This window comes from Haliotis rufescens, unplaced genomic scaffold (assembly GCF_023055435.1).
Source record: "Haliotis rufescens isolate VD_foot unplaced genomic scaffold, xgHalRufe1.0.p SCAF_12, whole genome shotgun sequence".
In the NCBI taxonomy this organism is placed as follows: domain Eukaryota; kingdom Metazoa; phylum Mollusca; class Gastropoda; order Lepetellida; family Haliotidae; genus Haliotis; species Haliotis rufescens.
Genome location: NW_025963802.1, coordinates 3,046,352 through 3,064,431, shown reverse-complemented (window position 1 = coordinate 3,064,431; position 18,080 = coordinate 3,046,352). Strand labels below are relative to the sequence as shown.

General features: G+C 37.8%; 1 protein-coding gene across 6 annotated transcripts in view; it reads left to right on the top strand.

Annotated features, from left to right (window-relative positions):
- LOC124138095 (hexokinase-1-like) overlaps positions 1-18,080 on the top strand; it is a 68,865-nt gene that overhangs the window by 36,606 nt on the left and 14,179 nt on the right. For 4 of the 6 annotated variants that reach the window (XM_048393264.1, XM_048393261.1, XM_048393262.1 and 1 more), the window contains exons 2-6: positions 10,567-10,729; positions 12,022-12,161; positions 13,265-13,480; positions 14,124-14,223; positions 17,878-18,070. In XM_048393264.1, coding sequence (XP_048249221.1) covers positions 10,567-10,729; positions 12,022-12,161; positions 13,265-13,480; positions 14,124-14,223; positions 17,878-18,070 — 812 coding nt within the window. Of the gene's footprint in view, positions 1-5,090; positions 5,186-8,926; positions 8,966-10,566; positions 10,730-12,021; positions 12,162-13,264; positions 13,481-14,123; positions 14,224-17,877; positions 18,071-18,080 lie in introns of those variants that run through there. The other 2 variants (XM_048393265.1, XM_048393266.1) reach the window with 2 other exon arrangements.

Below are 18,080 nucleotides of genomic sequence, written 5' to 3'. Positions count from 1 at the left end.
GTCTCAAGTCAAGAGGCCATTTTAGCCGTCCAATACTGTCATAGCCACTCAAAACAGGGACTGTTTATAGCACGAACTGTTCTAAAGTGTCAGTAGCCAAATTGCCTTACCATATTTGACGTATTAAGCGCCCCGCTCTAAAAAGCGCCCACAGCTATATTTGCTAATATATTGGCCAGTGAACATTCTCAATTTGCGCCCCTTCCAATTGATCCATGTACACAAGACTTATTTATTCGCGTATAATACGCACTTGTGTGTTAAGCTGACACGCCGTGATATAACTGGAATACTGTTAAAAGCGGCGTAAAACCCAACTCACTCACTCACCCTAATGTTATTGATACGTTCACTTAAAGTCACTGGTGTTCGTTCGTACAACGGGGTCCTGCCATATTCTCGAAGTATTTTTGTGTTTTGGCACTATGGGACAGATGCGTTTTTGTTGATTCATTCTTCTATCCAGTTTTTGGTATTGACATGGCAATTTTGTTTCTTTAAACTCATAACCTGCTCAATGAAACCTCATGGAACAGCTGCGAAGTCTCTTTATGTAAGCATTAGCACCATGTTTGCATGAAGTGCGCATGTAGATATTGACAGTATCGACGTTCTACTGCCAGGGATGTTTTTTTAAGATACCGTATTCGACATAATAAGCGCCCAGGGCGATATTTGTTAATATATTGGCAAGTGAACAATCCCAATTAGCACCCCTTAATATTTTCACACATATACAGGCATTAAAAGCAGGAATATGTAAAGTTAAAATCTTTGAGATCATTAAAGATTCTTTTTTACATTGATGAACACAAGCTATTAACATGATTAATAGGCAACTGTGGTTTCTACCACTGAAGTCTGTCAACAAAGACAATATTTTGTCCTGCAGGTTTTTGATTTAACATGTTACGAATCAGCAGTCTTCTGTTATCATCAAAATTAGGTGTATTCCCGTGTGTTACTACGGCAACTGGACCCAGTGAGTACATGCCATGTCGCAGGTCGGTGGATCAGGCGCACTTCCTGTATGGCAGATTGTGTGCGTGGTGCAATAGCCGACAACCAGGAAGTAGATGGGTGGGACAGGCATTGTGGTCAGATGAAATATTTTAGCTGTATGTCATAATAACATTGCAGTGTTGGAAATACATGTAAACATGAGGAAATATAGAGTTTCCTGATTCTCAAGTCAAGAGGCCATTTTAGCCGTCCAATACTGTCATAGCCACTCAAAACAGGGACTGTTTATAGCACGAACTGTTCTAAAGTGTCAGTAGCCAAATTGCCTTACCATATTTGACGTAATAAGCGCCCCGCTCTAAAAAGCGCCCACAGCTATATTTGCTAATATATTGGCCAGTGAACATTCTCAATTAGCGCCCCTTCCAATTGATCCATTTACACAAGACTTATTTATTCGCATATATAATACGCACTCGTGTGTTATGCTGACATGCCGTGATATAACTGGAGTACTGTTAAAAGCCATGTAAAACCCAACTCACTCACTCACCCTAATGTTATTGATATGTTCACTTAAAGTCACTGGTGTTCGTTCGTACAACACAAGTATTTTTGTGTTTTTACATTAAGGGACAGATGTGTTTTTGTTGATTCATTCTTATATCCAGTTTTTGGTATTGACATGGCAATTTTGTTTCTTTAAACTCATAACCTGCTCAATGAAACCTAATGGAACAGCTGCGAAATCTCTTTATGTAAGCATTAGCGCCATGTTTGCATGAAGTGCGCATGTAGATATTGACAGTATCGACGTTCTACTGCCAGGGATGTTTTTTTTAAGATACCGTATTCGACGTAATAAGCGCCCAGGGCGATATTTGTTAATATATTGGCAAGTGAACAATCCCAATTAGCACCCCTTCTAACTGATCAATGTACACAAGACTTATTTATTCGCGTATGATACACACTCGTGTGTTAAATGCACACTTAATTATGGGCAATTTAATTCTGGAAAAATATATCTGTCGTACATAAACATTTCAGGTTGTCAGCTTAAACCACAAAATTTATCTTTCAACTCTGTTTTTTACACCAAAATAATATTCGAATAAGAGCCCCCTATTCCTAATTTTGAGAGCGCCCTGGGCGCTTATTACGTCGAATACGGTACTCTGGAGTTAGTGGTATATATATATAAAGTGGTATATCTGCAGGGTTAGAAATTGAACCTAGTCCCGTTGTCCTTGCCACACTGCCCAATAGTTAAGGCATCCTAAGGACTAGTAGCCCTTTTTTGCAATATGTTATCATTATAAAAACATGTGGGCTATAACTGTTAGTTTCTACCGCTGATATATACACTTCGCAACTTTTGATAAAGGTGCTGAGATATTTAATACCTGATCTCTTGGAATTAGTGGTATAGATAGTTCAACATTTGATAGAGTTGGAAAGAGTTTTATATTTTCTAGGGTCTAGAAGACAGACCGCTGTCATCCCTGCAGTCTTGCCCCTATGGGAATTCTGGGTTAGAATAGGTCCCTAGCAACCTCTGCAGGTTGTAAGAGTCGTGATTAAGTGGATCAGGTGGTCAGGCTTTGTGACTTGGGTGATGACGTGTAAACAAGTGGTAGAAACTAACACTTTTAGTCTACTAGTCCTTATAATGATAACATATGGTAAGACCCTTAAAAAGGGCGGGGCGGTCCGGTAGCCGAGTGGTTAAAGCGTTCCCTCGTCACGCCGAAGACCCGGGTTCGATTCCCGACATGGGTACAATGTGTGAAGCCTATTTCTGGTGTTCCCCGCCGTGATATTGCTGGAATATTGCTAAAAGCGGCGTAAAACCATACTCACTCACTTACTCACTCACTTAAAAAGGGCAAATTTCTACTAGTTCTTATGATACCTTAACTTTTGGGCAGTTTGCAAGGACTACAGGACTAGTGCAAATTTCTAACGCTGGAAACATACCTGTTGGTGTGGATCGTTGCCTATAACTTCCTGCCGTGTCATGTTAAGTCTTGTCATATTGTCAGCGTGTCTCATTAGCATGTGTACATTTATACAGGATTGAAAATGGCCACTGTCTCATATTTCCCTCAGACTGAAAATCTTTCAATTCAGCTGTTACATTTGGAGATATGTTTACAAGTTATTTCCAGTCATTTCTGATCAAATATCTTTACTTTAATCATTACAAAAGCCACTCGTACGTCATCTGATGGCTAGTAATCTCACCTGCAGGGTAGTACAGTGCTACAAGCAAGCCTGATCAGGTTATTCCCATAGTAGTGATGGTTATAATTGTCAAACTCAATTCAGGTAGGTCTAGATTTTAGAATATCTTGAATTTTGCAAATTATAATGGCTCAGAAGGAAATCTATTGTTCTAAATTCAGAGTAAGAAATGTTAATAAGTTTTGCAGGGTCAGTCAACAGGTCTGTTAGTGACTTGGATTATATTTTGGGGGATTACGGATTTTGTGTACACTGAGTAACAGTAGTATGTTTTTGTATATCCTCCCCAGGGAGCTGAGAATGAGAATGGGTGCACACTGATCCATTGACCTCGGTAATAAGAATCATGTAGTACCATGAAGATTCACTAGGTGAATGGAATTTGGTGCATTATAAATGGACATTATTATTATTATTATTATTATTATTATTATTATTATTATTATTATTATTATTATTATCATCACATCAAGTGGTTAAAGTTTTTTTTGGAAATTTCTTTTGTACACTTTCAGCAGTGTTAGTAATTAAGAGAAGTCCTAAAAGGTTGATGCTTTGGTAGTTGAATGTATGTAGCCCCTAAGTTCACGAGACTTGTCTCACCTCACCTCACAAGATCACATTTCACCCCGGTAAGGACAAGAACTTCATGACTTTAGTAATTTATTGAAATATTGTTTGGTAGCTCTGTATCTGACCTGCTGAGTCATGATGATACCATGAGACTTCTATGACTGTTTACGGTTTTTGTCAGCAGACGCGGTGTTTGTCATGTGGTGTGGGTGTGAGTTGTGAATGAACATAGCCTATCTAGACAAGTGTTTACACGGACCACGTCACTGGGGACACTCTCACAGTGTTTATGTCCATTTCCTATGTGTAGGCCGCTATAAAATATCTATTTATTTCAACTCGTGCCTCGCGGGACAGTTTCATGTTGTTTTTGTTCATTACCATTTGACAGACAATTGCCATTTGTAAAGGGTTTGCTATATGTTATCATCATAAGGACTAGTGGACTGAAACTCTTAGTTTCTACTGCTGGCAAATGTTTTGTGGTTGAGCTCAGTCCTCTGTGGAACCAGAATTTGCTCTGAAGAGTTGCTTCCCTTGGTTGTGCCAGAATCCTAAGATCATGACTTTGAATCCCATTTTCTCGCTGGTTATGATTGTTAGTTGATCCACTGTGTAACCATGGTTACCAAAGTGGTTATCATCACTGATTCACCTTCAGACCACTGAGTTACATCTGAAATACTGTTGGAAGTGGTCTTAAAACCAACTCATTATTGCAAGGAGCAGTGATAGAAATAAGCACCAGTCCTATAGTTCTTGCCAAACATAAGGACTTGCAGAAATTTGCTCTTTTAAAGGTTTTTGTTATATGTTATCATTATAAGGACTAGTAGATTGAAACTGTTAGTTTCTATTACTGAAGGAGTTGCCTACTTTTCATTAAGACTTCAGAAAAATTTAATTTTAACAAAATTAACTTTTCTATTTCTTGATTCACTAAAATGTCAGCTTACAAAAGTTATTTTGGAAGTGGAAAAATACTAAATATACTTAAAAGATTTTTGTTGCAAATTGTGATACCTCCCCCATGATAGCCCCATAGCTAGTCTCGCTCTCTGTAAGTGGGGCACTCGAGTATGACAACCTCTGACCCCTGATAACCCTGTAAAGTCGGACAGAAAGAAGGAAGGTGGAGGGATGGTAGTACCTGGTAGTAACAATAACAGGACGCGCTACTCTTCACGCATACGCACTGGGTCAAAGGTCATGACGACACTGCGACTTGTGCGCTGCCCGCAAGAATGTTATTTGTCTGTGATGTAGGGTGCGGGAGCTCAACGAGTATTTGAATAACACAGGTAAAACTCACTTCCTGCAGTTTGCCGGGAAGCGTTTGAACATGCCTGTTGAAAGTATCAGAGAGAAGGTTACTTATGAAAGAACGTTAGTAAACACGAAGGTAGTGTGTGTTTGTGGTGGAAGATTCATGAGATTTCCATTAATTCCATCAATTAATCAGCATGAATACCATCAATGCTTAATATCGTTGTGTGAAAACATGCTATGTGTCAGACATCACGGACATGACGAAGGAGGTGTTCGTCACTGTTTACCATGACATTGCTGGCTTCATGATATATAGTCAGTTATTGTTATTTGTAACAGTTTATATTTTTTGTAGAAACTATTCATGGTATAAAGAAACGTTTCACAAAAAACCCTTGAAATTTAGTTTTTGTCTGTCATCATGGTCATGTGACCCAGGAAATTAAGTTGATCTGAGTATAAGTTAAAATACATTAATAATAAGTTATAACATTTAATCTGATAAGAAATATGAATATGCTTAATGTCTTCTCACACTTGCTGTTAGGTTGTTGTTGCTGGTTAGAATATTATATATGATATAATTACTATTTAGAATGTTATATATGATATAATTACTATTTAGAATGTTATATATGATATATGATATAATTACTGTTTAGAATGTTATATATAATATAATTACTATTTAGAATGTTATATATGATATATGGTATAATTACTGTTTAGAATGTTATATATGATATAATTACTATTTAGAATGTTATATATGATATATGGTATAATTACTGTTTAGAATGTTATATATGATATAATTACGATTTAGAATGTTATATATGATATATGGTATAATTACAGGTTAGAATATTATATAGATAGATAAGATAGATAGATAATATTTATTGCAGAAACGTTCCATTACGGGACAGATGCAATTTTAAAAGACAAGACATTATGATTTATATATACATATATACAGACATACATAATTTACATTCCTGTAGACACATACAAAAACAAAATAATCAATATTACATATTTTTATACATAAAATGTCAATGGTTGATTATGAAGGGGTATTTATTGTTTGAAATTATAGATGTGGAAACAAATGCAGTTGATATTGACTGCTTCATTATTTGACAGGATGTATTGAAATAATTTGTCTTCATGACTGTGGACATTTACATTTACATTTTGTCTGGATAATTTTTCAAAGAGTATATTTCTTTCTCGAGTGTGTTTAATACAGTGAAGTAAGTAATGTTTTTCGTTATCAATGATTGAACATGTAGAGCATAGCCTCTGATGTAGTGGGGTTGGTGGCTTTGTGTGTCTTCCAAGTTCAATATTTAATTTATGGTTACTTAATCTTAGTTTAGAAAAGTGAACTCGATATTTTTTTACTTTACAGTGACTGAGATAGGGTTCTAATTTTATTTCATTTTTAACTATCCTATATGTCCTAAGTTTGTTTCCTGTGCCTCTTGTTGTATTTACATCTTGAAGAGATTCCTTGAAGAAGGAGTTGAATTTAGATTTGATTGTCTCTTTGAATATTGGTGATAGGAAAGCTGAAATACTCAAATTGTGTTTTCCTAAGAATAGATATAGCTGGTAAACCCATCCTAATCGTTTTTTCACCAAATATGTACTTTCTGTAAAAGCGTTCTGAAGTATTATGTTTTTGGAGGAACAGACATGGTGATAAAAATGATTAATACTGTGTAGATAAGGGGGTAGAGTCCTAGTTCAGCTCGGCTTGCCCAGTTATGTGTTGTTTTGTTGACACCTAATATGGATCTACAAAATTTGAGCTGCAGTTTTTCGGGGATAAATGAATCAAAGTTGTTCAGGAGGATTGATTCTACACCCCAGATTTCACTATTATATAAAATTACTGGCTCGATTAATGTTTTAAATAGTTTGCAAGCAAGAGCTATTGGTATATCTTGGTTAAAAATGGTGGACTGTAGCTTGTGGTAGGCCCCTAGGCCTTTTTTCAAGAGAGGTTTAGCACTGTTTTTAAGTTTACCATTTGCTTCAAACGTATTCCTAAATAGTTATAACTATCTGTAACTAGTATTTTTGTATCACCTATGGTCCAAGTATTCTTTTCTTCTGTTTTAATTGATTGTCCAAACACTACAACATTTGTTTTATCACTATTAATCTTTAGGTTATTTGTGGCACAAAATACCTTTAGTCCATCAAGTAACACCTGTAGCTTTTTTGGGGAATCGGCAAATAGAACTAAATCATCGGCAAACAACAAATGACAAATGTTGAAACCATTGAGTGTTATATTATTGCTATCAGATTTGATATAATGTGGAAGGTCATTGAGGAATATATTAAATAATGTGGGAGACAAAATGCACCCTTGTCGTACCCCAATGTTGGATTTAAAGGATTGTGAAATGCCCTTGTCAGTTTTCACTTTATAAGAGATATCACTGTATAGTGATGATATTATTTTAAATATGTTTCCTGAGATTTTATTTGATAATACCTTTGTTAGGAGTAGTGGTCTGTCAACTGAATCAAAGGCCTTTTGAAAATCTACAAAGCAAGTGTATAGTTTTTTTCTTTTTACTTTTTGTAGAAACTATTAATGTTTTAAAAACAAATACATTATCTGATGTTTGGTAGCCCTTCCTAAATCCAGACTGACAGTGGTCTTGTTATTGATTTTTGTCCATGTGTTCCATTATTCTTTCATTAATAACCTTACAGAATAGCTTACCTAAGCAGCTGCTTATGATATAATTTCTGTTTAGAATGTTGTATATGATATATGGTATAATTACAGGTTAGAATGTTATATATAATATAATTTCTGTTTAGAATGTTATATATGATATAATTACTATTTAGAATTTAATATAGTTTAAGAGACATTACTATGTATCCATGATTCATTAATCTGGATATTTCATAGTCGGGATAATCTCACTGGAAACTTTATTAAGTAAAAACAGTAAAAATGATGAACCACAATCAGACCCGATGTTTCGGTGTAGGTTTTAACACCGTTGACGAGGCAAGTGTGACATGTTCATCCATATATCTTATCCTTATTGTACTCCAACTTCTAAATGCCTCTCAAAGAAGGACCAGTGAAGATCCGGGGTGGAATAGGTCTTCAGCAACGAATTCTTGCCGTAAAAAGCGACAATGCTTGTCGTAAGAAGCGACTATAGGGATCGGGGGGTCAGGCTCGCTGACTTGGTTAATGCATGTCATCGTATCCCAACTGCATGGATTGATGCTTATGATGTCAATCGCTGGATTGTCTGGTCCAGACTTGATTATTTACAGACCGCCGTCATATAGCTGGATTATTGCTGAGTGCGGCGTTTAACAACAAACAAACAAACCCTAAAAGAAGGAAGCTTTATTGTCCGGATTAGGAAGGTTTTAGTGTATTTATTACAGATGAGATTATTTCAATGTTGTTAGATTTCTTTGAATTCTTTGATAAAATGACCATTATAATCATCCTTTAGAATTCCAAGTTAAAAGAAGTTTGTTTTACACATTCCACAATCCAGTAACCATGGTAACAGGTATTTCCATAAGCATATTTAACACAAAATTCTAATTTCTGGGTAATTCAAATGAAGCATGATACGTTGTAAATGTACAGTGTTACATCCTTGATGGCGTGATCCTATACAGGATCTGTTCCAAGAAAAGTGGAGATTCAGGACACAGGGGAAGGTTAGAGGATCTACCAGTCATCCCTAGTCCGGGACGTGCACAAATACAGCTCATGTTTAGGAACAGGCAAATATAGATCTGAGTAGTCATATAAGTAGGCTTTCACCCTGTTGAGATTATTATTGACGTGACAGATTAACCTGGGGTGCTGTTCATGACAACAGGAATGTTTCTAGGACCCTTCTCTGAGGTTTGAGTTTATGGGAGTGACAGAATGATTGGGAGGGTTCTTGAACCTGGAGTTTTTTTGCTATGCCCATAATAGCATGCTTATCTAGGATATACTTCATCTTTTTTAACCTAAGATTATGGGAACATGCCTTGATTATTCCCTATTTTCATCTTGAAAATGATTTATTGGAAACATGAATTTTTCATTGCTAAAGAAATCTACTAAGTTGTTCTTTCCATATTTAGTTATTTTGAAAATGTTATTTACAGAACAATGTTGACATTTGAAAGTTGATTTCTCACATTGGATGTACCGGTATTCTGTTCAATTGTAGAACTGTGTGCTGTTGATGTTGATGCAGGTTCAATCCTTACAGGTATTCTCAGAGCTAGTGGCACTTCAGTCACTTTTTCTGGGATTTGTAATATGTTGTAAAGTGGTACATGTAGACTTTCCACCTCCATTTTGTATCCATGATGATGATGTTCTAATGTAGTGGGTTACACCATACGCCTGCTGCTGCTTCTGCTTCTGTCTTATGTTACTGTCAGTCATTAGTTTGAATTCCTTGTCTGTTTTCACAGTTTCTGATTCCCTCGTCAGTTCTCACAATGTATTGTGTTGCAGGTTGAGGCTCTGTCAGTCATCAGTTTGAATCCCTTGTCTGTTCTCACACTGTATTGTGTTGCAGGTTGAGGCTCTGTCAGTCATCAGTTTGAATCCCTTATTTGTTCTCACAATTTCTGAATCCCTTGTCTGTTCTCACACTGTATTGTGTTGCAGGTTGAGGCTCTGTCAGTCATCAGTTTGAATCCCTTATTTGTTCTCACAATTTCTGAATCCCTTGTCTGTTCTCACACTGTATTGTGTTGCAGGTTGAGGCTCTGTCAGTCATCAGTTTGAATCCCTTATTTGTTCTCACAATTTCTGAATCCCTTGTCTGTTCTCACACTGTATTGTGTTGCAGGTTGAGGCTCTGTCAGTCATCAGTTTGAATCCCTTGTCTGTTTTCACAGTTTCTGAATCCCTCGTCAGTTCTCACAATGTATTGTGTTGCAGGTTGAGGCTCTGTCAGTCATCAGTTTGAATCCCTTGTCTGTTTTCACAGTTTCTGAATCCCTCGTCAGTTCTCACAATGTATTGTGTTGCAGGTTGAGGCTCTGTCAGTCATCAGTTTGAATCCCTTGTCTGTTTTCACAGTTTCTGAATCCCTCGTCAGTTCTCACAATGTATTGTGTTGCAGGTTGAGGCTCTGTCAGTCATCCGTTTGAATCCCTTGTCTGTTCTCACACTGTATTGTGTTGCAGGTTGAGGCTCTGTCAGTTATCCGTTTGAATCCCTTGTCTGTTCTCACACTGTATTGTGTTGCAGGTTGAGGCTCTGTCAGTCATCCGTTTGAATCCCTTATTTGTTCTCACAATTTCTGAATCCCTTGTCTGTTCTCACACTGTATTGTGTTGCAGGTTGAGGCTCTGTCAGTCATCAGTTTGAATCCCTTGTCTGTTCTCACACTGTATTGTGTTGCAGGTTGAGGCTCTGTCAGTCATCAGTTTGAATCCCTTATCTGTTCTCACAGTTTCTGAATCCCTTGTCTGTTCTCATGGTGTCTTGTGTTGCAGGTTGAGGCTGTTGTGAGACCACTGATCCTGAAAGATGAAGACTACGAGACAGTCATGGACAAAATGTTGCACAGCTTCAACCAAGGCCTGGGCAAGGACACCAATGCTGACGCCAAGGTCAAGATGTTCCAGACCTATGTTCGATCAGTGCCTGACGGAACAGGTCAGTTGAATTATGCAGAAGCAGTAAGATAGAACAAGACTTTTTGGGGGAAATTGGTTTATGAATTCCATCTGCCCTGAAAGAAATTATAAGTGGAAAATAATAAACACTTATTATTTTGAATCCTTTAATAACTAACAATTCACTCAAGAAATATATTCAAATAGATAAATAATTAAATATATAAGTATTCGAAATTGGAGGTATCATTAACGATGTTTTGACTCAAGAGTATAACAATATATCGACATATCACATTAATAATAAAATTGATTACTCTATGTGTGTATAGGTATAAATGACCTGCATTTAATCTATTTAATGACAAATATATACAAGAATGATCCTTTAAATGATTAAGATTGAAATTTCTGCCTTCTCATTGTCCAAACTACCGTTATTCATAAATTTGCATTGATACAACTCCACCAGTAATATTTGTTATCGCCACATATCGATATCACGATATATGAAGATGTCCCCATCTAAAATGTTTTTTCTTTTCTTTTCATTTTTACATATCTACTGACCCAAATTTTTCTGATAAAAGTCAGTAAAACCAATAGTAAAACACCTAGAGAGTGTAATAAGCACCCATAGCTGTAGGATATGACAGTGATTGAGTCATGATGTGATTATGTATTATATAATGCAAAGATTTCCACCATATTCATTGACTGAGAAGCGGTCACATGTCATTGACTGAAACGCATATTGCCTCTACGTCAGAGCAGGCATTGACCTGAGTAACTGACAGTGGTGTTCTCCAAACTTGAGCCAGTCAAGTGTCTCTGTTTGAACTTTTGTGTCTATGTTTTATAATAAAACATTTACTGACTTGTATGGGACCTGTCTTTATGGAACCGAAAAAAGCAAGAACGTCCTATTGCAATAGTATTGCGATGGTATAAAACCTTAATAATTATGTTAATCATTGTAATAGAAATGATTAAGTATTGCTGACAATGTCAAAGTCGCCCATTTTCCTCCCTGCTGCTACTCAAAACAAAGGGAAGTAACTCTAATCTGAAGTTGTCGCAATCGTTATACTCAATACCCAGCAGGTTTGAAATTCGTAAAAACGTTAAAAAAAAAGTTTTCTGACACATAAAAATTAGGTTTCATTTATAATTAATTATGTCTACTGAAACTATCAATTGTTATACATAGTATTGACAAGACCGTCGGTGATTTTAAATTCCTATCGGAATAGTACTATCATAGGGCAAACATTTGGAGCAAATCGACATTTGGATATATGATTCAACGCCTAATAATAATGTTGTCTCCAGAGCAGGGTGAGTTCCTGGCACTGGACCTGGGAGGCACCAACTTCCGGGTGCTGCTCATCTCCCTGAAGGGGCAGGAAGTGAACATGGAGAGCAAGATCTACCTGATCCCCCAGCAGATCATGCTCGGGACTGGCACACAGGTTGGTCACAGGCTCCAGGCGTACTGCAGATATATACTCACCGCCACAAGAAATGCGAACAATAGAAACATACATTGAAGTACAGTAGACTATGTTTATAATGAACACGCTTATAACAAACTGGAGGCAGTCAGGTAGCCCAGTGGTTAAAGCGTTCGCTTGTCACGCCAAAGACTCGGGTTCGATTCCCGACATGGGTACAATGTGTGAAGCCCATTTCTGGTGTTCCCCGCCGTGATATTGCTGGAATATTGCTTAAAGCGGCATAAAGCCATACTCACTCACTCACTCACTCATTATAACGAACTGATGGATATAAAGAAGTGTTGTTTTTCTGTCCCGTCCGTAATCTGTACATGCTTATAGCGAACTATGGTTATAACAAACTAAGATTAGCTGTCACTTTGAGTTCGTTATAACCACAGGTTACTGTATGTACATTAAGAAGAGATGTTTCAAATGTGTACCACTTAATTACAAAACTAGTCAGTCAAGTGTTACCACAGTGTGTCTTTATTCTTATCACGATATGTTTCACATGATTTCCAAACTTGACACACTAATCCTGCACAGGGCAAATGGAGCATCTTGCGTCATGGATCTATGATGTCACATATGATGTGTCCATGAGCTTCAATTCCCCCTGTGTATCCTATACACCTTCAGTGGTTAGCACTGTAAGTTGATATACCTTGTACAGTCCCCCAGAAGCACTGTACGAGTGTATATTAATATACCTCGTATCTACCCTGTGTATCCTATACTCCTTCAGTGGTCAGCACTGTAAGTTGATATACCTTGTACAGTCCCCCAGAAGCACTGTACGAGTGTATATTAATATACCTCGTATCACCCTGTGTATCCTATACTCCTTCAGTGGTCAGCACTGTAAGTTGATATACCTTGTACAGTCCCCCAGAAGCACTGTACGAGTGTATATTAATATACCTCGTATCACCCTGTGTATCCTATACTCCTTCAGTGGTCAGCACTGTAAGTTGATATACCTTGTACAATCCCCCAGAAGCACTGTACGAGTGATTATTAATATACCTCGTATCACCCTGTATCACCCTGTGTATCCAATACCCCTTCTGTTTCAGCTGTTTGACCATATAGCTGACTGCATCTTCAAGTTCATGAAGGAGCACCAGCTCCTGAACAAGCCCCTCCCCCTGGGGTTCACCTTCTCCTTCCCCTGCCGCCAGGTGGGCCTGGCCCACGCCATTCTCACCACCTGGACCAAGGGCTTCAAGTGTGAGGGGGTGGAGGGCAACGATATAGTCCAGCTGCTCCATGAAGCCATCAAGAGACGTGGGGTATGTACCATGCTGTATCCACACCTGCCATCTTTCACAAATTACAATTTGTAATTTAGGACAATTATCTGATCTGGACACCAAAGCCTGATGATAAGAATAGTCTACAGTACAATACAGCCATGTTATTTTGACACTCAGTTGATAATCTCATTGCCTAGTTTCTATTTTGACTGTAGCAACTTGCGATAATATACTACAGCGAGTGGAGTGTTTTGTTTGGACAGATGCAACACTTTATACAAGTTGATAAACAAGAAACATTTTTGTAGACGATGTAAGGCTAACTAACTAATGACCCTCTCTTTACTGGTGTCTATGAACATTTTGTCCTTGTGAGTCCCTCACCTCCCCTGTAGATAGTTAGTTGTATGAATTATGGCATGGCATTAAGAGGATATAACAAGGACTGATCAGCTCGGAATCGGTGTACTGTGTCTGTGTGGGGTATCCATGTTAAACCGAGGCATGGTGTCTCATTAGGCTAGCACTATAAAACCGGCTTTAGTCCAGACGGGTATAAACACACGCCCACACGCAAATCGTCATATAAGTGCAATAATCTTGATCACGATATTATACCCCATTTCACGTCACCTCCCATCAGCTCACCTTACTGATAGTACCTTGTGTTGTGATGCAGGATATAGATGTGGAATGTCTAGCTGTGATAAACGACACTGTGGGAGCCCTGATGTCCTGTGCCCACAGTGAGCGGTCTTGTGCAATTGGTCTTATTCTTGGTGAGTAGCCTGGAACTTGTCAGCAGGGTCTGTGTTGTACCAGGGGGATGGTCTCATTTCTGGATGTTGTCTAACGGGGCACTTCAGAGATCCTTAGTCTGTTTCCAGTGTGGGTCTTGACAGAACATTTACACGACAGTCTGTATTTTCTCCGATTGGCTTACCGTATTCGACGTAATAAGCGCCCCGCTCTAATAAGCGCCCATGGCGATATTTGATGATATATTGGCTAGTGAACAAGCCCAATTTGCATCCCTTCCGATTGATCAATGTACACAAGACTTATTTATTCGGTATAATACGCACACGTATGTTATATGCACCCTTATTTATGGGCAATTAAAATCTGGAAAAATATATCTGTCGTACACAAACATTTCAGGCTGTCAGCATAAACAACGAAATTTATCTTTCAACTATGTTTTTTTTCACCAAAATAATATTCTAATAAGAGCCCCCTATTTCTAATTTTGAGAGCGCCCCGAGCGCTTATTACGTCGAATACGGTATTAGTTGTATGTATTTAGGAAGAAGTCTTGTCTGTTTTTCATTGCTTGGAACCTGCTTCTTGTTTCTGTAAAGTTATTAAACAGCCTACCTGAGCTAAAATCCACAGGCAAAGAGTGAAGATAAAATATGTGAACTGTATTTTATTTTTTCCTCCATTCCATTTGTTGGATTAGGAAATTAAAAATACAACCAAACGTTGAGTATAGCCTCTGGCGACTGCCAACACCAAAAGCAAAATCTACGTTCTCAGGTAGAAATGGCAAAAACAACATTGCAGTAAGTATCGTGCACTATGAATAGATTTTGTATTTATGCTCCTGCTAAACAGAGAAGCCCACTCTGTGTTATATGCAAAAACGTTAACGATAGTCAGATTAAATTATTTCATTTCAATCTACCACGACTAAGTCCTTATTAAAAACCTGTAAACTGTAAAATAAACATGTGTTGTCTTATGAAAGCTATGTCAAATAGAAATTCTTGCTTTTTTAGTATATTATTGTTGCTATTTTTTTAACTGATCAGTATAATTGATTATGAGAGCATGAGACTCAGCAGTACATAATAGATTACCATTAATTCAACACTGTGGTCCTTTTTAACTTACTTCATCATTGTATGACGTTGATATTGTAAACATGTGTTTTCAATTGATTTATTGCTGGTTAGCTTACAATTACAAATGTGAAAAATACTGGAGGTAAGCAAGGGCATATTGATCTCCATCAGCTGTTGCCTTGTGGGATGTGTGGGAGAACGAGGCAGTGACTTCGCTGTATATATACAATAAGCAATACTTCTGATTGGGCGTGGGTGTTAGTGTCACAGATGGACAATATGTATTGGTCAGTGTTCGTGATATTGACACCATTCTGTGTTGATAATACTGATATACTCACTGGCTGTGCTATTGATTAAAATTAATGGTGATATTTTGTTTGTGTATGGTCAATACATAAATTACTTTTCAGTGTCTTGCTTTGCTATCACTATGTTTAAAATCCTGTAACATTCAGAATGTCAAATACATTCAATATATAAAACATGATCCAAAATACATCCTGAGAATGTTGATGGTTAACCAATTATATTCTACTATGAATTTGGAAATGACTCAAGACTGATTTTCAGAGGTTTCAAATTACAGTAACCACCTCTGATAGAGGTTTCAAATCACAGTAATCACCTCTCATAGGAACAGCTGATTTGATGACCACATCACCGCAGAAGATTATATTTGTAGATCCAGCCATTACTTACTATATTTACCATTTGAAACCTCATGCTGCGCTTACCAAGGGTAACCTAGATGTACATTGAAAACACTGTATGTTTATCTCCTGATTGTCCTGCCTCTCAACCGAGGCAAGGCTGTTAACTGACTACAAAAGTCCAGTTTTCAACCTTGCCGAAAGACGCTGGAATTTCATGGCTCAATCATAAGGCCAATAGTGGCTGTTACGAGTTATGTCCCTCCTACTGACCAATCAGATTCCACCTCTCATATTACTTGATTTGCTTCAGACAAAATGCCGGCACCCAGGCAAGACGATCTGATCAATGAACGATATCTATATTGTAATAAAACGGGTCTACACTCGTGAAGTGCAGGAAATCATTTGAGCACCTTGATTAAAAACATTAAAAGATTTCGAAAATATCTGTTGATGCCAAGTTGATGGTACAGATGCTTTGCAAATCCTGCAGTCGATTGAAATCTGCACATTGAAATCCATGTTGTTTATGAAAGGGATGTCTAGTTCGTTATACAATTTTGATTGGACTTTGTATAGACGCATTAGTCCAGCCAAAATGCAACTCTGGAATTCCAGCCAAGTTCGGCAAGGGTGGAAACTTGACTTTTACAGTCAGTTAACTCCCTTTCCTCAGATTTCCACGATACTTACTGCAATGTTGTCATTGGTCTAGTCGATAGAGGGTCTGCCCAGAGTAGGAAGGTTGGTTTGATCCCTGTATGACTGTATGTGAGTGAATGTATGTGAGTGAATGTGACTGTATGTGAGTGAATGTGACTGTATGTGAGTGAATGTATGTGACTGTATGTGAGTGAATGTGACTGTATTTGACTGTATGTGAGTGAATGTGACTGTATGTGAGTGAATGTATGTGAGTGAATATATGTGACTCTATGTGAGTGAATGTGACTGTATGTGAGTGAATGTGACTGTATGTGACTGTATGTGAGTGACTGTATGTGAGTGAATGTGACTGTATGTGAGTGAATGTGACTATGTGAGTGAATGTGACTATGTGAGTGACTGTATGTGAGTGAATGTGACTGTATGTGAGTGAATGTATGTGACTGTATGTGAGTGTATGTGACTCTGTGAGTGAATGTGACTATGTGAGTGAATGTGACTGTATGTGAGTGAATGTGACTGTATGTGCATGAATGTATGTGACTATGTGAGTGAATGTGAGTGAATGTGACTATGTGAGTGAATGTGACTGCATGTGAGTGAATGTATGTGACTATGTGAGTGAATGTGACTGTATGTGAGTGAATGTGACTGTATGTGAGTGAATGTGACTATGTAACTGTATGTGAGTGAATGTATGTGAGTGAATGTATGTGAGTGAATGTGACTGTATGTGACTCTGAGTGAATGTGACTGTATGTGAGTGAATGTGACTATGTGAGTGAATGTATGTGACTGTATGTGAGTGAATGTATGTGACTGTATGTGAGTGAATGTATGTGACTGTATGTGAGTGACTCTATGTGAGTGAATGTGACTCTATGTGAGTGAATGTGACTATGTGAGTGAATGTATGTGACTGTATGTGAGTGTATGTGAATGTATGTGAATGTATGTGACTATGTGAGTGAATGTGACTGTATGTGACTATGTGAGTGAATGTGACTGTATGTGAGTGAATGTATGTGACTCTATGTGAGTGAATGTATGGAACTATGTGACTGTATGTGACTCTATGTGAGTGAATGTGACTCTATGTGAGTGAATTTGACTATGTGACTGTATGTGAGTGAATGTATGTGACTCTATGTGAGTGAATGTGACTGTATGTGAGTGTATGTGACTCTATGTGAGTGTATGTGAATGTATGTGACTCTATGTGAGTGAATGTGACTATGTGACTGTATGTGACTGTATGTTTCAGGCACTGGAACCAATGCGTGCTACATAGAAAAGCTGGAGAACTGTGGACTCTGGGATTCCGATTACGACGACCCTAAGGAAGTTATCGTCAACACTGAATGGGGAGCATTTGGAGATGACGGTGCACTGGATTTCCTGATGACTGATTATGACCGTCTGGTGGACAAGCATTCCATCAATAGTGGCAAACAGATGTAAGTAGTA